This window comes from Nycticebus coucang, chromosome 11, assembly GCF_027406575.1.
Source record: "Nycticebus coucang isolate mNycCou1 chromosome 11, mNycCou1.pri, whole genome shotgun sequence".
Classification (NCBI taxonomy): Eukaryota; Metazoa; Chordata; class Mammalia; order Primates; family Lorisidae; genus Nycticebus; species Nycticebus coucang.
In genome coordinates, this window is record NC_069790.1 from 105221393 (window position 1) to 105244712 (window position 23320).

At 37.4% G+C, this 23320-nt stretch overlaps 1 protein-coding gene across 1 annotated transcript in view; it reads left to right on the top strand.

Annotated features, from left to right (window-relative positions):
* EXOC4 (exocyst complex component 4) overlaps nucleotides 1–23320 on the top strand; it is an 849353-nt gene that overhangs the window by 762230 nt on the left and 63803 nt on the right. Inside the window, exons 15-16 of the mRNA XM_053608803.1 lie at nucleotides 11683–11824; nucleotides 20569–20747. Of these exons, the coding sequence (XP_053464778.1) occupies nucleotides 11683–11824; nucleotides 20569–20747 (321 nt within the window). The remainder of the gene's footprint in view (nucleotides 1–11682; nucleotides 11825–20568; nucleotides 20748–23320) is intronic.

Below are 23320 nucleotides of genomic sequence, written 5' to 3' on the forward strand. Positions count from 1 at the left end.
AATGTTTTTTGGAGCATAAATACATTATCAGTTAGGTGACTGGACTGCAGAAAAGCAAATATAAATAAGACACCCTCTTCTCATCTTTCAGTTTCCTCATTCTTGCCACTTTTTTCCTTCCTAGTAATGAATTTCTTCCACTTTTTCCCACTCACATAAATTTTTCCATGTGCCCTTCTTCCTATGTAAGAGTGGACCTAAGAGGGACAGCAGTGAAAAGCCTAGGAATTCTGGCTGCACAGCTGTTTAGATACAAAGGGGTTTGTTGGTTGGGTGTTATGTCTCAGAGAGTAGGTTGTGTTTCCAGAGCAGCTTATGTACTTGGGTTTGTCTGTATATGTTCTAATCTGAATGATGTCTCCATCCTTTGGGGTCACAATTCTATTGGTCAAGGGACAATCTCAGCCAGCCTATTGATTTTCTTTTCTTTTCTTTCTTTTTTTTTTTTTTGAGACAACATCTCACTTTGTTGCCCTGGGTAGAGAGAGCCATGGTGTCATAGCTCACAGCAACCTCAAACTCTTGGGCACAAGCAATTTTCTGCCTCAGCCTCCAGACTAGCTGATACAACAGGCACCTGCCACAACACCCAGGTATTTTTAGAGATGGGGTCTTGCTCTTGCTTAGGCTGGTCTCAACTCCTGAGCTCAAGCAATCCACCTACCTCAACCTCCCAGAATGCTAGGATTACAGGCATGAGCCACAGCCTATTGGTTTTCAAAGCCAATTGACCTTGCTAGTTCAGACTCAAAATTTCTGGCATCCATAAAAGAAAAGGCAGTTGTTATTTGGAAACAGAAGAATCATCGCTTCAGTTTTGAAATAGGAAAGAAAAGGAAAGGAAGTTTCCAAACATGTTTCTTAGATAAGTCCCACCCTTGTGTAGAAACACAGCAAAAGAACTTAAAAGTAGATTATAGCACCCTGCAAGGCCAAAGTAGGATGACTGCTTGAACTCAGGAGATCAAAACCAGCCTGAGCAAGAGCAAGACCCCATCTCCGCTAAAGAATTAGCCAGACTTGGTGGTGTGTGCATGTCATCCCAGGTACTAGGAGACTGAAGCAGGAAGATTGCTTGAGCCCATGAGTTTGAGGTTACAGTGGCTACAATCACACCACTGCATTCTGCCCAAGGCTACAGTGTAAGACCCTGTCTCAAAAAAGAAAAAAAAGTAAAATAAAATAAACACTAGGTTATAGATGATTTGGGAGTGGGAAAGAACAACTAAATAAATGAGTTGATAATAGTGGCAGAAGCGGAGGACTGTTGGGAAAGCATAGATAGCTTTGGGAAACATGTCTCAGGAAAGAAGGGGATCAAAAAGTTAACCATGAAATTTTAGTTTCGATCAATAGCTTAGATAAAGAAAAAAGGACATCTGTATACTAAGAAAATTCAAATTAGATATTAATAAGATGTTAGATATTTTAGCATGTGAGCATCACCTATCCATTCAAAGACCAGTAGCCTTCATAAATAGATAAATAATTTATTTAACAAACACTTTTTAAGTGCCTGCAGTGTACAGAGCATGGGGTAGGGGAAGGCTAACTCGTATAGGTTTGCAGATAATCAAGGCAATGTGTAAAAAGTAGTATAGTAGTCGAAAGAAATTATGAAGACTGAGAATAGAGCTAGCGGGCATTGAAGTTCCAACTTGCAACTAGGGTATTATAGTGTCTAACAGTTTAAAATTTGGCCCCTGCTCTAGGCTTGATAGTAGCATATCCAGCAGGCATTTAAGGAGAGGAAAGAAGTCAGCTAGAGGGGCTCTTGTCATAGACCCCATTAACTTTGTAAACCCCATGAATTCTTAATGGCACAGACCTAACAGCATTCCTATTTTTATTTTACAAAAAAGTGTTTGTCCAGATAACAACTCAAAGGATTTCAGAATTATTTATCAAACCTAATAACACATTGCTGTTAGAGTTGGGAAAGTACAGTTATTACAATTCTCCACTAAAGGAAAACTAAATGTTAAAATTTAAATAATTTGCCAAGCAAAGTACTGTCATCCCAGTACTTTGGGAGGCTGAGGCAGGAGGATCACTTGAGTCAGAAGTCTGAGAACAATCTGGGCAACATAGTGAGACCCTTTCACAAGAAATAAAAATAAAATAAATTTTTAATTAAATAATTTCCTCCCAGGATACAGCAGAAATCATTATGTGGCATCTGTCTCCTCTATACAAAAGGGAAGAGGATTCAGAAAATTTAATCTTCTAAAATATTTTCATGTAAAATTGTCTCATAGGATCATTTTTCAGTGTCTTTTTCTATCTTCTAAAAAGTTTGAATTCACAGCATTAACCTTTCTTTTCCTGCCGAGATAACCATCTTTCCCTTTTCAATTTATCACTTTCATGACAGCTGATACTAGTCTAAGCTAATATTGTAACAATTTTAGATAATATTCCAGATGTACAAGGACATCCTCATATGAATCAATTAAAGAAGTCACAGTAAGTTGCCATTGAAAGTGTAGCAGCTGCATCCTTGAAAACAGATGCTCTTCTGGGCCTGAATGAGTCTAATTTTGACTAATTTTAAGACCTAAACAGATTTCAGTCTGGTTAATATTAGGATGTGGAACCACTTGAGACATCTTGATGTCCTAGGATGATTGCTTTTCCATGACAGTTAGTATATTAGCTTTCCTTGAGAGATGCTGGGTATTTAACATGCCAAGGATTTTATGTCAATAAAAAAGAGACCCCAAGTCTCGGCTGCAGCAAAGTGGGCCGATTACTCATAAAATTAAAGTGGTTTCTAAAGGAAATGTAACTCCCAGGGCAAAAACTTGGGCTGTAGGGATTGGCTGGATTGCTTTAAACTGTATTTTTGTAGGATTCCTGGATAGCCCAGGAAACCAACTATCATGAAGTCTTCCCCATTCTTACTCAGATTAGATTTGAGAAACTAAGGAAAATGTTATAGTTGAAAATGGCAAGTTGTTCCTTCTTTTTTCTGATCTTTATCAAACTGTTGTTACGATGTATGTGAATTCTTTGTCTTTTTTTTTTTTGTGGTCAATTAAATCATTTGTTCAGTGTTATTAAAAGAGCATTGACTAAGCTTTTGTAATACCACCATTTATTCTGCCAGCTTGCAAATGGGAATATATATATGGTATACCATCCTCTTCACTAAAGGACTCCATGTCTGGAATGGAGACAGACTTGATGGGATATGCATATGCTACCTACTATAGGGCAGGGTGTCCCAAAATTCACCCCTAAGTTCAGCAGACATAAGGAAAATTATTGTTTAATGTACCTTTATTTACAAAAAAAAAAATAAGAAATTTTACAAAATATTCTGTATGTGTTACAAAATTGGGTGAAGAGAAAAACACCTAAAAGAACCAGTGACCCCGCCTGAGCAATCCGGAAAGGCTTTCTGAGCCAGAGAAAGCATAAAAGAGAAAAGCCATCAAAGGTATAGAGTGATGAGACAATGTGATATATTTAGGAGAGATGCTTTTAAAAGATAGGAGGTCAAAGGACCAGGGTAAGAGAGAAAGTTGGGAAGGAAGGAGAGAATGGTAAGAAATGAAGAAAAAGTGGAGAGTTGGTCAGAAATCAAAAAGCACAGAAAGCTTTGCCAAGAAACTCTGATCTGATTGTACATATAAGCCGTGGGAAACACGAAGGTTATTTACACAAGAAATTCACCTAGACAAATTTGTGTTTTGGGTAAGTAACTCTCTCTAACTCATTTAAAGATCAAATTGAGCCAGGTGAGAACCAGAGATGCCTGTCAGGAGACCATTGCAGTAGTCTATGGAGGTGATGAGGTCGAAACTGAAAAAAGTGGCTTTAGAAATAGAGAAAAGAAGAAAGAAACATGAACAAAATATTTGCTAAATAAAATTGGCAGTAATTAGTCTTTGCTGGAGAGGAGAGAGTCAAACATTACATTCATGTTTGCCGTTTAGGATCCTAAATTGATGTATGACCTGTGGAAAGAGAATTCGGGATAACGAACAGATGCTAAAGAAAGATAATGAGTTTAGTTTCAACACATTGCATTCGAGATGCCTATGGGATGTACAGGTAGAGAGATCTTGCAAAAAGTTAATCCAATTATGTTTAGGAGTCATCATTTCATGGATAATAGTGCAGCGATGAACTCAATGAGCTCACTCAGAGCAAGATGGCGAGTAAGGAAGGCCAACAGAGGAAACAGTTCCCCAGGAACATCAGCATTTATGAGGAGACTAAACAAAGAAGATTCCAGAAAGTAAATTAGGAAAGGAAATGTCAGAGAAGTAGAAAGAACACCCAGACGAATATGATGCTGTCTAAGCCAAAAGAAGACATTTCACAAGGAAATGGCCAGTAAATTTAGATGTGGCAGAGAGCTTGAGGTTAGGACTGAAAGCATCCAGTGGAATGCAGTGCGAGTATCAGGATGACCATGTTCAGAGTAAACTTTTAACAAAGAGTTGAGGGCAAAAATCAGATCGTGGTACACTGAAGCGTGAATAGAAGGCAGCACTGGAGACAGCAGGTGTCACCAGCTCTCTGGAAGTCTCACTGAGAGTCTGAGGTCCTCATGAGAAAAGAAGTGGGGTGTAGGTAGACAGAGGTCCTGAGGAGAGAAACACGAATCTGGAGAAGTTGCTGAGAAGAGGAGGAGCTGAACATGCACTAGTGAAAGGATCGGCAACGATAGCAAAGGAAGCCCTTTTTGAGATTAAAATTTTAGCTGTAATAATCTGTACTTTTTTGTCTATTTTATTGATACGTCATAGTTGTACCTATTTCGGGGGTACATGGGGTATTTTGATACTTCTATACATGTGTAATGATCAAATCAGGGTCATTTAAATATCCATCACCTCAAACATGTATCATTTCTTTGTGTTGGGAACATGACAATAATCCTCTTCTATTTTGAAATATACAATAAATTATTGTTAACCATAATTACCCTATTGTACTATCAAATAGTAGAACTTATTCCTTCTACTCAAGCTGTATTTTTGTACCCATTCACCAAATCTCTTTCTCTGCCCCACCCCTCTCCCCTTCACAGCTTCTGGTAACCACCATTCTGCTCTCTACTTCCATGAGATCTACTTTTTAGCTCTCACATGTGAGTGAGAATATGAAATGCTTCTTTTTCTGTCCTTGGCTTATTTTACTTAACATAATGAACTCCAGTTCTATCCACAGTGCTGCAAATGACAGTATTTCATTTTTTATGACTGACTATTATTCCATTGTGTGTGTGTGAGTGTGATATATCTCCATCATTTAAATGGATAAGTGGATAAAGAACATGGATATGCATTTTCTTTCACTTAAATGATGGACACTTAAGTTGGTTCTGCATCTTTGCTATTATAAATAGTGCTGTAGTAAATGTGGGAGTGCAGATAACTTTTAAAGTCCTTTCTTTTGGAGGTATACCCAGCTGCATTATATGGTGTTCTATTTTTAGTTTTGGGAGGAACATACGTACTATTTTCCCTAATGGTTATACTACAGGCAGCCCATGTGTTACGAACAGGATAGGGTCTGTAGGTTTGTTCTTAAGTTGAATTTGTATGTAAGTTAGAACAAGTACATTTACCTACCACCTATAATAGCCTTCATTCTCAAATGCAAGTTATACGTCAGTCAGATGTTTATAACTCGAGGACTTACTATAATAGCCTCCGCTTGTACGTGTGAGTGAATTGTATATAAGTCAGATGTTTGTAACTTGGGACTGCCTAAGTGTACAAATATTCCCCTTTCTCCACATCTTCATCATCTTCATCATTTTTTTTTCTTTTTGGCATAGCCATTCTAACTGAGGTGAGATGATACATCCTTGTGGTTTTGACTTGCATTTCCCTGATGATTAATGAAGTTGATCATTTTTCATATACTTTTTGACCAGGTATATGAAAAAGAAAACATTTCTTCTTTTGAGAAATGTCTGTTCAGGCCTTATGTGCATTTTGAAATCAGATTTTGCAACTGGGATGTTTGAGTTGTTTGTATGATGTAGTTAATACCTTGGCAAGTAAATAGTTTCCAAATATTTTCTCCCATTCTGTAGTTGTCTTTTCACTTTGTTAATTATTTCCTTTGCTGTGCAAAAGCATTTTAGCTTGATGTAATCCCATTTATCTACTTTTGCTTTGGGTGCCTGTGTTTTTGAGGGCCTGCTCAAAAAATGTTTGCCTAGATCAAGGTCCTTGATCATTTCCCCAATGCTGTCTTCTAGTGGTTTTATACTTTCAGGTCTTACATTTAAGTCTTTAATCTACTTTGAGTTTATTTTTGTCTATGGTAAAAAATAGGGATCTAGTTCCATTCCTCTACATATGGACTTCCATTTTACACATGCCAATGTTTGGCTGTAAGTGTGTGGATTTATTTCTGTGTTCTCTATTTTGTTCCACTGGTCAATTTGTCTATTTTTTGCCAGAACCATGATATTTTATTTACTATAGCTTTGTTGTACAAGTGAAAATCAGGTAGTGTGATGCCTCCAACTTTATTCTTTTTTGCTCAGGATTGCTTTAGCCATTCTGGGTCTTTTGTGGTTCCATAAAATTGAAGGGTTTTTGTTTTTTTTTCTATGTCTGAAGAATGCCATTGATACTTTGATAGAGATTGTGTTGAATCTTCAGATCTCTTTAAGTACTATAGACATTTTTAGCAATATTTATTCTTCCAATGTGTGAGCATGGGATATCTTTCCATTTGTTTTGTGTTCTCATCAATTGTTTTCATCATTGTTTTATACTTTTCCTTATATAGTGATCTTTTACTTCTTTGGTAAAATTTGGTCCTTCATATTTTTTTTATGCTACTACTTATTGTAAATGAGATTTTTTGTTTGTTTCTTTTTCAGAGTGATTGCTGGTTTTATATGGGTATTTTGTATCCACTTTATGGAGTTTATCAATTCCAAGAATTTTTTGGAGTCTTTAGGTTTTTCTAAATATAAGATTATGTCATCTTATATTTAGAAATATAAGATAATTTGACTTCACAAAGATAATTTGACTCACAAAGATAATTTGACTTCTTCCTTTCCAATTTAGATGCCCTTTCTTTCTTTCTCTTACCTAATTGCTCTGGCTAAGACTTCCAGTACTATGTTGAATACAAGTGGTGAAAGTAGGCATGCTTATCTTATTCCAGATCTTACTGAAAGGCTTTCAATTTTTCCCCATTCAGTATGACAATAACTTGAATTGTCATAAATAGCCTATATCATGTTGAGGTATATTCCTTCTATACCAAATTTGTTGACGGTTTTTATCACAAAGCAATATTGAATTTTATTAGATGCTTTTTCAGCATCTGTTGAAATGATCAAATAGTTTTGTCCTTGATTCTATTGATGTAATGTATCTTGTTTCCTGATTTGCATATGTTGAACCATCCTTGTATCCCTGGGATGAATCCCACTTGATTATAGTGAATGATCTTCTCAATATGTTATTGAATTTTGTTTGCTAATATTTTGTTGAGGATTTTTACATCTGTGTTCATAAAGAATATTAGCTTGTAGTTTTCTTTTATTGTGTCTTTGTGTGGTTTTAGGATCAGGGGACCTTTACATTTGTTTTGTTTTCCTGTCAAAGGATGAATTGTGGAATTGATGCAAGGTTAGACTGAGTTTTAGGGCATTTACAGTGAAAGATAAGTACTCAAGGGTGTTGAAGTTTCTGTTCAAAGAGTAGTTCAGGTGATCAAGCACACAATCCATGCTGAGGACCCTGAAAGGGACCTGCTGTACCAGAAGAAAATAAAGGAATTACTGAGTTAAAGTCTCAATAGGTGGAATGAAAATGAGAGTTTGAAGGAGTTGAAAGAAGAAAAGTTTTTGATTCAAGAATATGACAATAGAATTTAAAATTTTAAAGGCTGAAAACAGGATTTAACTTGGCAGCAAGTTATATATTTTTTAATTTGTAAGTGGCTTAAAGAGATGTTTGATTTTCTAATATAACAAGAAGTCTGCTGGTATTGGCCTATGGTTCAATTATGCTTATTCTAGCACCTCTCTCATTCTCAGTCTTTCTCTCCCGATAGCAAGATGGTTGCTGCAACTTTGAATACCACATTCAAATCAGAAAAAGGAAGGGAACGTAGAGAAGGAGTAGTACCATCTTCAGCTCTCTCCTTTTATTGGACAAACAAAAGGCTTAGAATATTCTACTTCATTAACAGCAAGCAAGACTGGAAAAACAAACATTTAGTTTTCCAGAGTCTGTAGTGGAGTAAGCAAGGGAAAAGAGAATTGGAAATACAATAGAACCTCTGTAAGTTGACCACCCAAGGGACTAGAACAAACTGTTCAACATATAGTAGTGGTCAATATGAGGAACTAGGTGTGTTCAAGGTACATGCTTTTATGCAATGATCATAGGAGAAACAAGGATATTGTAAATGATTTGATGTCACCCATCTCTAGTGAGTGTACATGCCTTCTAAGGGATCAAGTATTAATATTTTTAAAACCCAATATATGTGGGCTGTGCTGATACAAAGAGCACTATCTAAGATAAATATATAGTCACATGGCCTCTAAAACAGCAGTTCTCAACCTATGGGTCATAACCCCTTTGGACCGTATTAAAGGTTTGTGGCATTAGGAAGTTTGAGAACCACTGCTCTAAAAGAATGTGTGTGTGTGTGTGTGTGTGTGTGTGTGTGTGTGTGTGTGTGTGTCCAGTAACCTCCTACCTTACCTGTAATCTCCAAGCAGATTCTGTCACTTTGCTTTCTTAGAGATTCCCATTTGACATTTAAAGGCTAGTTAATTGTTTTGTGTTCTTTTTGTTTGCCATGCTCAGCATTTCTTTGCTCAATATATTCCTTCTTATTAAAGAAAAAGTCATAAATTTCAAGGAGCCCTCAGGAACTCACAAGCCAGCTTTTCAGTAGACCATTGGACATAATTTCCATGTTGCTTGAATAAATGTTATGTTTTTGCTATAGGTTACAATCAAAGAAATGTATGGTGTGCTGCTATTCTAACTACTCTTACCTGACTCACTGCGAATTTTACCCCAGCAGCTAAACTTGCCATAGGTTTACTCTCCTGGATTGTTTTTTTAATTTGTAGTTTGATAGTACTCAATGGCCACATGATAAAATTATATATTTCTATAATAGGAAAGGGAAATATTTTATTTCTTGTTGGGATTTGTCCAGAATGCCTAAGATGAAATTTGGTCCATTAGTGTAAGAGGACCTCAGACCATGAGTGAGACCCTGGGTCCAATTTCTGCCCCGACTCATTCATATATAGATAATTAATTCTCCATACCACAGTCAGTGTCACACAACAGAGGAATCCAAGGACTGAAAAGGCCCTAAAATGCTTTGAAATATTTTAACAAGATTACTTATAGTTGCTTTCATCTAGCCTGCTAGTGACAACATTGCCACGGCAGTGATCTTGCCTTGCAATCAAATGTGAATAATGTTAGCATTAGAGAGGGATGCAGTGTCAGACATCCAGCCTCTGGCAGATCGAGTTAGTAAACATCTAGGATTATGCCAAGGCTGCTAATAGCATAAAATCTACATTACTATATTCCCTTACTTCCCTGAACATTTTTTTCTTAATGTTTGCCATGTCATTTTCATTTATTAGAGTCTGATTCTAGACTTTAGCCTTATAAGTTTGGATTGTCTATCTGGGCCCTTTCCTGAGCTTAGCAAAGTCTAAGAATAGATACAGCACTGAAAGGCTGTAACTATAGACACTGCTACAGCCAGATGTTGGCTTCCTACCCAATAAGATGAATGACCTCCTGAACAAGTCAGTGGGGCCTCACCAGATCCCATGTGCCCAAGTCCAGAGAGTCTTTCTTTCAAAGGATGCTGTATTGCCTGAAAGAATAATTTTCAGGCAGAAAAGCAAAAAAACAGAAATACTAGAAATTGAACGTCAAGATTGAATGGAATTATTTTCTGTCTTATTGCTGTAATTAAACTTAAAACTTGGGCAAATCACATGCTCAAGAATATGACAATTGCTTATGTTTCTTATTTATATTGAGTGAGTTTTACATGCAGTTATTCTAAGTATTTTATCTGCATTAGTCCTTTCAACCCCATGATATAGGTACTATTATCTGCACTTCACAGAAGAAGAAAATAAATAGAATTTGAGTAATTAGTTTTGGGTATATAAAGTTAAGGGTAATTAGTTTTGGTTATATAAAGTTAAGGGCTGGAGATAATACTCAAAGTCAAATGTTGAGGCTAAAGAGAGCTAAAAGAACTTTTGGATGAGATTATCAAATTATTGTTGGTGGGTTTTGAGAAATTATGGAGAACTAAATTCAATATATGTAATGTGTATAGTTCACATTTTTGCTGTTCATATTTTCCTGAAGAAAACGCCCAAGTGCTGTTAAATACTTGTGTTTTTGAGACAGAGTTAAATTCTGTTGCCCCAAGCTGGAGTGCTGTGATGTCAGCCTAGCTCACAGCAACCTCAAACTCCTAGGCTCAAGCAATCCTCCTGCCTGAGCCTCCTAAGTAGCTAGGAATACAGACACCCACCATGATGCCTGGTTAATTTTTCTATTTTTAGTAAAGATGAGATCTCACTCTTGCCCAGGTTGGTCTCGAACTCCTGAGGTCAAGTAATCCTCCCTCCTTGGCTGGGATTACAGGCATGAGCCACCACACCCGGCCAGTGCTGTTAAATATTGTTATAAATTATTTTGGAAAGATATAGATTATAGCTTTGTCAAATTTTCCAGAAAGACCTTCTTAGGGCTTTTAGTTGGCTTTAATCTATGCAGGAATTAGAGTAGCATGCAGTTCACTGCCACTTCCACCCCACGGATCATAGGCTTCAATGCGTGCAGCAGAGCATCTAGAGAAAGGAAATTGATCATCCTCTCCAGACAAATCAGTCAGGGCCCTTTGTGGTATTTACTGTGCTTGACTCTGAGTTCCCCATTTCAAAGAAAGTATAAAAAACTAGAATATTTTGACTGTAAATTTTGAGAATTACAAAATAATTTAATCTAGTCATTAGAAAATAGTTGAAGAATTGTGGACATTGAGTGTGGAAAAAGGAAGACTTCAACGAAGCTAAAAGAGGTATCTTCGGTACCTGAAGTACTAACACATATGAAAATGATTGCAAAGTTAGGTAGAATCAGAGTCAGTGATTAGAAGTTAATGAAGACAGGTGTTAGCCTGGCATGACATGGTCAAATCTTTCACAGATGGAATAGCCATCCTGGAAACCTATTTCCTTTCACAAGCATTTGTGAGCGTCCAACCAGAAGCTGAACAAACACCTGAAAATGCACAAAAGACACAAGTGATGATTGGACCACATGACTGTTAAAGCCATTTCCAACACTGAGGTTCTTTTTCTGTCATTCTGTGAAGTGTGAAGATCAGCTGAGCTGCTAGGTTTAATCAAATGTAGAAACGATCTATTGCATCTTGGGCTTCTAATGCTCCCAACACTGGCATTAGCCAAACTGGAAAAAAACAAGGTGAGGGCAGTGTCTGTGGCTCAAAGGAGTAGGGCGCCAGCCCTATATGCTGGAGGTGGTGGGTTCAAGCCCAGCCCAGGCCAAAAACTGCAAAAAAAAACAAGGTAAACAACAAAATAACATGTTATTTGAAAAAAACTCTTGCCATCTAATGAAATGATTGGTGTTTTGTCCTCACCCCTCTCCCCAGTGCTTTCCCCTGCTCAAGATGGCCACGTGAACATGGATCTTCCCCCAGTGTCAGAGCAGATCATGCAGACTCTGAGTGAACTTGCCAAATCGTTCCAGGACATGGCTGACTGCTGCTTGCTGGTCTTACATCTGGAAGTGAGGTATGCCACCTCAAAGCACAGGACTCTGTGATTCATAAATCATGTACTTACTTCTAGGGAGTATCACCATAATTTTTGTCCTTATTATATTGTCCTTTTTTTCTTTACACTGAAAGTGATTTTTAGCCTCATGTAGTTACTCTTCAAGTATTTGAACACATGTTGTATTGTGAGTGGGGTGATTCAGAATTGGCATGACCCATGAAATCAGAATGACCTGGATTTGAATGCCTATACCAACTGACTGGGTGATCTTCGGTCATTCAGTTAGCTTTACAAACCCTCAGATTCCCTTAAAAATAAAAGTGGTGATTTCCTATATAGAGATTTTATAAATGAAATAAAAAATAATTAGCCCAATGTCAGCCATACAGTAATGGCTCAAAATATGGTAGCTTTGCAATTATGATGACTTTATTGTTGTTGGTATTTTTACTAAAGTCCTCTGCTAGTCAAGAAGATAGTTTACAAATCTAAGAATCATGATTCCTTCAAGGAACTTAAAACCCAAATGGAGAGATTAAGTAATAATTCCAGAAAATGATTTCAAAAGTACCATCCTTCTTCCTTCTCTTATAGTATAGAAATGTTCTGATTAGCTTTAAACGCCTCTATTATTGTGCACATGGAAGTGGAAAGAAGAAAGGACTAAGAAGTCTTCATATTCAGTCATATTTATTCAACACATATGTATGGAGTACCTTCTTTGTGCTATGTAGTATTCTAAAAATCAGGTTCCAGCAATGAAAAGAAAAATCCCAGGTCCTTGCTCTCAAAGAACTACATTCTAATGGAGGGAAACAGCCAGTGAGAAAACAAAAAAGGTAATGTTAGATAAGTTCGACTAAAATAATAAAATATAATAATCAGATCAAGTGGTGATATTTAATAGAAGGTGAACTATAAATGCAAGCCACAGGTAATTTTAAATTTTCTATTAGTTACATTTGAAAAAGTAGAGGGAAATGGGTGAAATGAATTATAATAGTACTTTTTAGTTTACCCAGTGTACCTAAAATATTATCATTTTCACATTTAAGTAATGTAAAAATGATTAATGAGATGTTTTGCATTGTTTGCCCTAAGCCTTTGAAATCTGAATAGTTCATACTTATATTTTACATCACAATTTGGACTGGTCACATTTCAAATGCTTAGGAGCCATGTGGCCAGTACTGTCTCCTGGACAGTGCTAAGACTGGCTGGGGTTGAGTTGCCCAGGAAGGGGATGAGGATTATAAAAAAGTAACAAGAAGAAGCCATCTCTACAAACATCTAGAGGAAGAGAGTTTCATACAGAGGAAACAACACTCATAAAGGTCTTGAGACAAAATCAAGCTCGGCCGATTTTAAGGAGCAGAGAGGAGCCCGGTGGGATTGCGTCCCGATGACCAAGATGGTGGGGAGAACTGGAGGACTAAGGTCCTGGAGACAGGCTTGAGTCTGATCATGTGGGGTCATGAAGCCAGATACACTACAGGATCCTGCAGACCACACAGTTCAGGTGTAATAAATCTTACGTCATTAAGGATCCATAGGAGGGTTTTAAGCAGGGGACAAATGTTAATTAATTAACTTCTTTAAAAGATCACACTGGCTATCAGATACAAAAGGAATAGCAGGGAGAATTATGAATGGAAACAGGAGTGACCAATTGAGACTATTTGTGAGCACCAGGCTTGGCAGAGGTGGGTGTGTGCGGAGTATTGGATTTGGGACATGGCTGAAGGTAGAGCTGCTAAATTTTGTTGTTAGGTTGGATTGGGCACAGGGGCTGGCGGCAGCGAGAGAAAGAAAGAACTCAAGGAAAACCACCAGTTTGAAGGTCAAAGCACTGTCAACTGTGTCAACAGCGAGGGGCATTAACTGAGAGATTGGGGTGGAGAGTATAAACTAAAAATTTCATTTTAGAGATGGACCATTGGACATGCTTATTTAACTTTCAGATAGCCATGTCAAACAGACAGTAAACTTTCAAAACCTCAGGATCAGAAAGTGTATGGCATGATAATACATTTTGTTCTGTATTACATTGGAACATTATTAAAGTTGGTAAAATATTTTCATTTGCAGCCTTTACTAGATTTAGGCTTTAATGATGTAAGTACATCTTTGCTTTTGGAGTATGTCTGGACTCCGTCTAGAACTTGTGTTTCTTCCAGGGATGTTCATATTGCTCCTGTTGTGTGTCACATGCTGTTTTCATTCTTCATTACCTTATCCAGCGAGTAACCTCTTTATTGTTTGTGGGCACCTTGCGAATGGAATGGGAGAAGTGACATTAGACCTTTGGGATCTATTTACTTAGTATTATTTCTGATCTTATGTCTTACATAATAAGGTGTCTTTCTATATATGTTCTGATTGGTTTTATGATTTTTTTAGATATATTTTCTATTTATTTACAAGCAGACCATGAAATAAATCAGGGGTTTTCTACGACTAGATAAACGCAATAGGAAGAAGAAAGTGAAAAATACCCAGTAATATTCTGATGCTTCTGTTACTTGAGTTACAAAGAAAAACAAGGGAATACCAATTTAATTACTATCACAACTCCTGGAATTTATACTATTGATTGTGTGGTTACATGATGGATTATACATTCAGAATTGTCTACTCGGAATGTAGTTAATCCCAAATGAGCTATTTGCAACATGTTTGAGAAAGGTCTTTTAAATCCTTAACCCTTATTCTGCTCTTTTTATTTTTGTACATTTTGGCAATACTATTCCTAATAAAGCTGAACATGTTTTAGTCATTATTTATTAATTTTACAAGAAACCATACAATGCTCTCACACCTGTTGCTATGTCTCTCCAGTAATAGTTGAAAAACAGAGAAAGGTAATTTTAAGAATGAATAACCAAAAGAGACTGAATTTTAGAGTGCTAGGTGCAGAATTATCTTTCCTGGACTTCTACTAGGATACATGGGTTTTTCTTAATTTTTTTTTTCTAAATTAAATTTTCTCCCTCTGAATAACATATTTGCAACATGTAGACTGTTCCCTTATTAGTGTGTACCATTTTGTTTTTGTTCCTTTTAAACAATAGTACACAAAACTAATAGAATATTCACGTATGGCTCAGATAGTGAATGTGGATACACTTGTCTGTCCTTATCACATTATCAACTTTTTTTGGGGGGGGGGGGGTTGTACAGTGATGATATGAAATGAATAGGACAAGTCTCATGCAAATCAGTACACTGTAGTATAACACACCAGAATAGAGGCAACTGCCCAGTGCTCTGGGTACCCGGGCTGCGAGGCTGTGGAAAAAACCATCAGCCTTTCCAGGTACGCCTTGCTCACCATTACGTCTTGCCTCTGAACCTGAAGTGGTCCTGTTACATATTAGGTGCTCAGTGGAAACTTGATTCTTAAAAATTTGGTTTGAAACCAAACCCAAATAAAATAAGTACCATTTCCCCAAACAAAGCCTGTTGCTCTTTAAACAAAATGAATTAGTTTTTAGATTCTATGTTCACAAGCTAGTCTACTTGTAAGTCCACTGCATGTATCTGAGAAGTACAAAAACTATGGCCAACATCATCTTTGTCATCATAATCAACTAACGTTTGTTTCAGTCAGTCCCATCCTGCTGTAAAAGAGAATTAGAACTTAGGCCCCATGGTCCAGGAGCTGATGTCATGAAGAGGTGTCTGGGTAGCTATTGTCTCTAGTACTTTTAGCTGAGAGAGCACAGATAGAACAGTAAAAAAAAAATCAGGGATACCAATTAATGGGATAAGCTGCTAAAATGCCAAAAATGTATCTTATTTCCCAAAATATCTTTATATCCATAACTTACATTTTTCTTTCATGTTGTTAAAGTTCAAACCAAAAAATCTTCTAAAATCTAGTAGATTCTGTGTTGAAGGACCCATCCAAAGAGCATTTGACATTTTACCCATGTCAGTGTAGGTCATATTTAACCACCCAGCAGCTCCTTTAGACAGTTAGAAGCATAAGGCATACCCTCAAGAGATGAAAGACATGGTGAAACCATTAAAACTTGTTGAGGTTTTTTCCTATTTGAACTTTAGAAGAAGAAAATTAAGTTGCCATTGGAATCCAAGATGCCAAGAATGTCACCTTTATCAGCTGATTCTCGTCACCACCAGGAGGGCTCTATATGGTTCAACAGCAACTGCTTGTCACTGTTGGGATCCTAAGCGCACACTTTCTGAAAATCAACCATCCTGCTGTGTAATCAGCAGTGTTTACAGAAAACTTTAAATGCCAAAGTCAGGTTAAGGTCAGCAGCAAAATGCCAGAATTTAAAAGAAAAAATAACTTTATTCAAATTTGACATTCAATGATTACTATTTTAATTTCTTTTTAATCTCAAATCCCTTACTAAGAAGAAGTATCTTAAACGGTGATGATCCCTCCTCTCTGCTAACAACTTCAGAATATTATAAGGTCTCATCTCCAATTCACAAGAATTTCCTGAGTAGTCTCTCTACTTCCATTCTCTTACCATTAATCCATTCATACTGTGCCAGAATGAACTTGCCAAAGCTCTGACCTGATTATATCATTTACCTCTTAAAATGTTCCTAAGGCTACCTATGGCTCCTACAATAAAGTCCAGACCTTCTAGAAGGCCTCCAAAAGCTAAGGTAACCTGGCCCCAGCCCATCTGTCCAGTTTCACCCCATGCCTCTGTCATGTGATTTGTGTATAGAAAGGAGCCATTTGGCGTTCCACAGAACCATCCTTCATTCTCAGCCTCGTGCCTTTTTACAAGCTTTCCCCATTGTCTGGGCTCATACTGTCTGTAATTTAATTTAAAAATACTTTAGTGTAGATGCTAAATTTTTATTTCTAACTAAGTGTGATTTGGATTAAATTTTGACCACAGTAGCCATCAGTTGCCCTAGTCATGAATCCTACCCAGGGTTCATAACTGCTATAACCACTGCCAGCAGAATTTAGACTGAAGCTTACTTTCATTGCAAAAGCTATGAAGGTGTGGTCATTCCTTACCTACCTCAGATGTCCTCAGCAGCTGCTAATATGTGCTAGAAAGAACTGGTATTCTGATCAAAACATTTTGTCAATCAGTACATGAATGTCAGAGTTTTTATTTGTTATATTAGTCATTAGTTAGGACCTGTTAGGATGAAAACCTATCAGTGAAAATGAACAACAATACCAGGAAGATTATGTTAACCAGTGTGATGAAAATATGTCAAATGGTCTATAAAACCAGTGTATGGTGCCCCATGATTGCATTAATGTACACAGCTATGATTTAAGAATAAAAAAATAAGATATTTGGATTCTCTTGCATGAATAGTTTATAAGAATATAACATATCCTATTACGAATTTAACTCCAAATGGATTACGGAACTAAATGTAAAATCTAAAACTCTAAAATTTCTAGAAAAAATGTAGGAAGAAAACTTTGGTGACTTTGTTAGGTAAAGATTTCTTTTTTTTTTTTCTTTTTTTTTTTTTTTTTGTAGAGACAGAGTCTCACTTTATGCCCCTTGGTAGAGTGCCGTGGCATCATGCAGCTCACAGCAACCTCCAGCTCCTGGGCTTAAGCGATTCTCTTGCCTCAGCCTCCCGAGTAGCTGGGACTACAGGTGCCCGCCACAGCACCCGGCTATTTTTTTGTTGCAGTTTGTCTGGGGCTGGGTTTGAACCCGCCACCCTCAGCATATGGGGCCAGCGCCCTACTCACTGAGCCACAGGCGCCGCCCAGGGTAAAGATTTCTTAACATGACACCAAAAGCACCACCCATAAAAGAAAAAAATAAGTTGAACCGCCTTAAAATTAAAATCCATTCTTTCCAAAGACATTGCTGAGATGAAAACACATGCCAAAGGGAGGGAGAGAATAATTTGCAAGATGCATATCTGACAAGACTTATATCCAGGTATATAAAGAACTCTAGAAACTTAATAATAAGAAAACAACCCAATTTTAAAAATTAGGCAAATGATACAAAGTGATACCTTACTAAAGACATGTAGATGGAAAATAAGCAATGAAAATATGCTCAACATTAATAGTCAGTAGGAAAATACACACTGTGTATTTTCACTGTGAAACCACAGTGAGATGACAGCTACACATCTATTTTTTTTTAATTTTTTTATTAAATCATAACTGTATACAATGATATGATTATGGGGCATCATACACTCACTTCATAAACCATTTGACACATTTTTTTCACAGTGGTTAACATAGCCTTTCCGGCGTTATCTCAGTTACTGTGGACAGCTACACATCTATTAAAATAACCAAAGAGACCTTTCCAGAGAGGTAAAGAGTTTGGGAATTATGTAAACAAGCTCTCATTGTTGAAAGGACTCAACCTGACGAAGAGATCACTATAGAGGGACCCAATAGGCGTCACCAAATATTTGAAAGGATGTCACTTAGGAGAAGAAAGACTCATTCGTTCCTAGGTCTGAATAATAAACAAGGACCAAAGGTGGAGAGACATAGAGGGTTTAACTAGAGACAGAACTGCTGTAATTGGCAAAGAGTTGACTTAAAAGGTTTCTGCCTGTGGAGATTCTGAGGCACCAGTCAGATGGAACCCCTACAAATGGCCAACGTGTAGGACTAGCTGACATATGTAAGGGCCCTTCCAGACATACACCCTATGGCTCCTTAATCCCAGGATTACTCACTGATAAAGGCTTCAATAAGCAGTTCCAATCCTTTTTAAACTTCTCCATGTTAGGAGTTTTGAAAGGGTGGCAGCCACCCTTTAACACAAAATATATATATATATATAAACCTTGAAAAAAATAAAATAACCAAAGAAAAAATTTTCTTAACTGATGACACCAAATGCCGGTAAGGACGCAAAGCAACTGGAACTCTTGTACATTGCCAGGAGGAAAGCAAAATAGCAGAGCTGCTTTGGGAAACAGTTTGGTAGTTTCTCATAAAATTACACATACACTTACTATATGATCCAGCAATCTGACTTCTAGGTCTTTACCCCAGAGAAATGAATGTTTATATGCATATTTATAGAAAAACCTATATGCTTATCAATGAAGTAGCTTTATTCTTAGCCACCCAAAACTAGAGACAACCTAAATGTCAACAGGCGAATTGATAACCTGGTATATCCATTCAGTGGGAGGCTGGTCAGCAATAAAAGGGAGTGAAAAGGAACATTGGTAAATCTTAAATGCTTTGTGCAAAATGAAAGAGCCAAACCCAAAAGGATACATGCTGTATTACTCCATTTATATCTCCTTTTGGAAACAAAAAAACTATAGGGATAGAAAATAAATCAGTAGTTGCTGAAGGCCTAGGGGTGAGCAGGGATTGACTGCAGAGGGGCACAAGGAATTTTGGAGGTGGTAGTCATGTCCTGTAATTTGGTGGTGGTTATACAAGTGTGGCGTGTTTGTTAAAACTAAGAACTATACACTGAAATGGAGAATTTAACTGTTTGTAAATTATTTCTCAGTAAGCCTGACTTTTGAAAAGGAAAGATGACAAGCAAAGCCTGTGGTTGCATCCTTAGGGATAGTGCCCAAGGCTTTTGTAGCCATTTGTTTAGGAATATTTCTTGTTCCTGATGCCAGCTACAGGGATTATGGAAGCCTGACTCTGGATTATCATCCTGTCAACCCGCAGAGAACCTTCTATACAAAATTAGACATGGCACCTGAAAAGACAGAGAGTTAGGGGTATACTGGGCTTGCAGCTGAGCGTGTTCAAACTCTGCCTGCCAATGGATGGGGCTGGTTTGGAGTTTTTTATTTATTTGTATTTTGAGTTCCCCTCACTCACCCAAAATAAATCCCTGTATGTGTGGCAGAATTTAGACTGAAACTTACTTTCATTCCAATGTAAAAAAGCTATGGAGATGTAGCCATCCCTTACTTCCCTCAGACTTCTTCAGCAGCTACTGATATGTGCTAGAAAGAACCCAAGGCCATTTGAACACAGAAATGCCCTCCTTCCTCAGGCTCACTCAGATGCCTTCTGTGAGACTCAAGTGTCACCTCCTGTCATGGACCTTTACTGATACCCTATGGCGGATTTCCATGGCGCCCTGTATAGATGTGCTCAGAGTGACACCAGGTCTTTTTTAGTTGTTTTTTCTTGATCTGCCCCACTAGGCTATGACATCTTTAAGGGCACAAACTGTTTTATATTTCCAGGGCCTACCATTGTTTGTAACAAATGCATACATTTTCAGAAAATGATTTATTTAAGTAATAAATTTAACAATAATCAGTCTAGTAATAGCAGCCAACACTTACAGTACACTCAGTCTGTGCCCCTACATATGTAGTTGTTCCTCACAACACCTTATGATGTCAGTGTTATTATCACCCACATTTCACAGGTAAGGAAACTGAGGCATAGATTAAAGTAACTTGCCTAAAGTCATATAGTGTCCCTCCCAAGCCTACACTTTTAAGATCTATAAACTTTGCCTCTCATTTCCATTACAGTAGCGTGCGTTTTAGGATACATGTGTAATGCTTTTCATGCTTTGCATGCAATCCTGGCATTCACAAGCATTTTAGAACTCACCAACACTATATGGAGTAAACAACCAAAAATCATAGAAACCAACTTGTTCCAGATCACTCAATTGTTCTATAACTAAACACCATTCTGGTTAAAAAGGTAGGAAGTAGTTTACATGAACAATTACAAGTTCTCTGTCCCAAGATGAACTTTATCCTCACTGGGAAGAGTTATTATTAACTGCTTTCCCCATCTCTCTCTTTTTCAGGGTTCACTGTTTCCACTATCTCATCCCGCTTGCAAAGGAGGGAAACTATGCCATTGTTGCTAATGTGGAAAGTATGGACTATGACCCTCTCGTGGTTAAGCTTAACAAAGATATCAGTGCCATTGAAGAAGCCATGAGCGCCAGCCTTCAGCAACACAAGTTCCAATATATCTTCGAAGGTCAGACCCCCTGTCTCTGGGGCTTTGAAAAGAAAGGAGGGGTGGAGATACTCCTGAGACTCTATATCAGGGGTCCTCAAACTGCGGCCCATGGGTCACATGAGACAGTGTGATTGTATTTGTTCCCATTTTGTTTTTTTACTTCAAAATAAGATATGTGCAGTGTGCATAGGAATTTGTTCATAGTTTTGTTTTTTTGTTTTGTTTTTTTTTTCAGGTTACATTCATTGCATTTATTAGGTAAAGTCCCTCTTGCAATCCTGTCTTGCTCCCAAAAGGTGTGGCACACACCAAGGCCCCACCCCCTCTCTCCTTCCCTCTCTCTGCTCTTCCTTTCCCCACCCCTCCCTCCTTCTTTTTCTGCTCTCCCCTTACCACACCCTCATTGTGACCTTAAGTGTCATTAATTGTCCTCATATCAAAATTGAGTACATAGGATTCATGCTTCTCCATTCTTGTGATGCTTTACTAAGAATAGTCTTCCACTTCCATCCAGGTTAATACAAAGACTGTAAAGTCTCCATTTTTTTAATGGCTGAATAGTATTCCATGGTGTACATATACCACAGTTTGTTAATCCATTCCTGGGTTGGTGGGCATTTAGGCTGTTTCCACATTTTGGCGATTGTAAATTGAGCTGCAATAAACAGTCTAGTACAAGTGTCCTTATGATAAAAGGATTTTTTTCCTTCTGGGTAGATGCCCAGTAATGGGATTGCAAGATCAAATGGGAGGTCTAGCTTCAGTGCTTTGAGGTTTCTCCATACTTCCTTCCAGAAAGGTTGTACTAGTTTGCAGTCCCACCAGCAGTGTAAAAGTGTTCCCTTCTCTCCACATCCACGCCAGCATCTGCAGTTTTTGAGATTTTGTGATCTGACCCATTCTCGCTGGGGTTAGATGGTATCTCAGGGTGGTTTTGATTTGCATTTCTCTAATAGAGATGATGAAGATTTTTTCATGTGTTTGTTAGCCATTCGTCTGTCGTCTTTAGAGAAAGTTCTATTCATGTCTCTTGCCCATTGATATATGGGATTGTTGGCTTTTTTCTTGTGAATTAATTTGAGTTCTCTATAGATCCTAGTTATCAAGCTTTTGTCTGATTGAAAATATGCAAATATCCTTTCCCATTGTGTAGGTTGTCTATTTGCTTCGGTTGTTGTCTCCTTAGCTGTACAGAAGCTTTTCAGTTTAATGAAGTCCTATTTGTTTATTTTTGTTGTTGTTGCAATTGCCATGGCAGTCTTCTTCATGAAGTCTTTCCCCAGGCCAATATCTTCCAGTGTTTTTCCTATGCTTTCTTTGAGGATTTTTATTCTTTCATGCCTTAAATTTAAGTCCTTCATCCATCTTAAATCAATTTTTGTGAGTGGGGAAAGGTGGGGGTCCAGTTTCAGTCTTTTACATGTGGATATCCAGTTCTCGCAACATCATTTATTAAATAGGAAGTCTTTCCCCCAAGGTATGTTCTTGTTTGGTTTATCAAAAATTAGGTGGTTGTAAGATGTTTGTTTCATTTCTGGTTTTCTGTTCGATTCCAAGTGTCTATGTCTCTATTTTTGTGCCAGTACCGTGCTGTCTTGACCACTAGAGCTTTGTAGTATAGCCTAAAATCTGGTTTTTATTACTAAAAACTGCCTTAACTATATGGGGTTTTTTCTGGTTCCATACAAAATGCAGAATCATTTCTTCCAAATCTTGAAAGTACGATGTTGGTATTTTAATAGGAATGGCATTGAATAGGTAGATTGCTTTGGGAATTATAGACATTTAACAATGTTGATTCTTCCCATCCAGGAGCATGGTATGTTCTTCCATTTGTTAATATCCTCTGCTATTTCCTTTCTGAGGATTTCATAATTTTCTTTATAGAGGTCCTTCACCTCCTTCGTTAGGTATATTCCTAGGTATTTCATTTTCTTTGAAACTATGGTGAAGGGAGTTGTGTCCTTAATTAGCTTCTCATCTTGACTGTTATTGGCGTATACAAAGGCTACTGACTTATGGATATTGATTTTATATCCTGAAACATTACTGTATTTTTTTATGTCTTCTGGGAGTCTTGTAGTTGAGTCTTTGGGATTCTCTAAGTATAAGATCATGTTGTCAGCAAAGAGGGAGAGTTTGACCTCCTCTGCTCCCATTTAGATTCCCTTTATTTCCTTGTCTTGCCTAATTGTATTGGCTAGAACTTCCAGCACTGTGTTGAATAGTAAAGGTGACAGAGGACAACCTTGTCTGGTTCCAGTTCTAAGAGGAAAAGCTTTCAGTTTTACTCCATTCAGTAAAATATTAGCTGTGGGTTTGTCATAGATAACTTCAATCAGTTTAGAAATGTGCCACCTATCCATATACTCTTCAGTGTTCTAATTAGAAATTTTATCGAATGTTTTTTCTGCATCTATTGAGAGGATCATATGATCTTTATTTTTGCCTCTGTTAAAATGGTGGATAATGTTTATGGACTTGCGTATGTTAAAACAGCCTTGCATCCCTGGGATGAAACCTATTGATCATGATTAATTTTGTTGAGAATTTTTGCATCTATATTCATGAATGAGATTGGTCTGAAATTC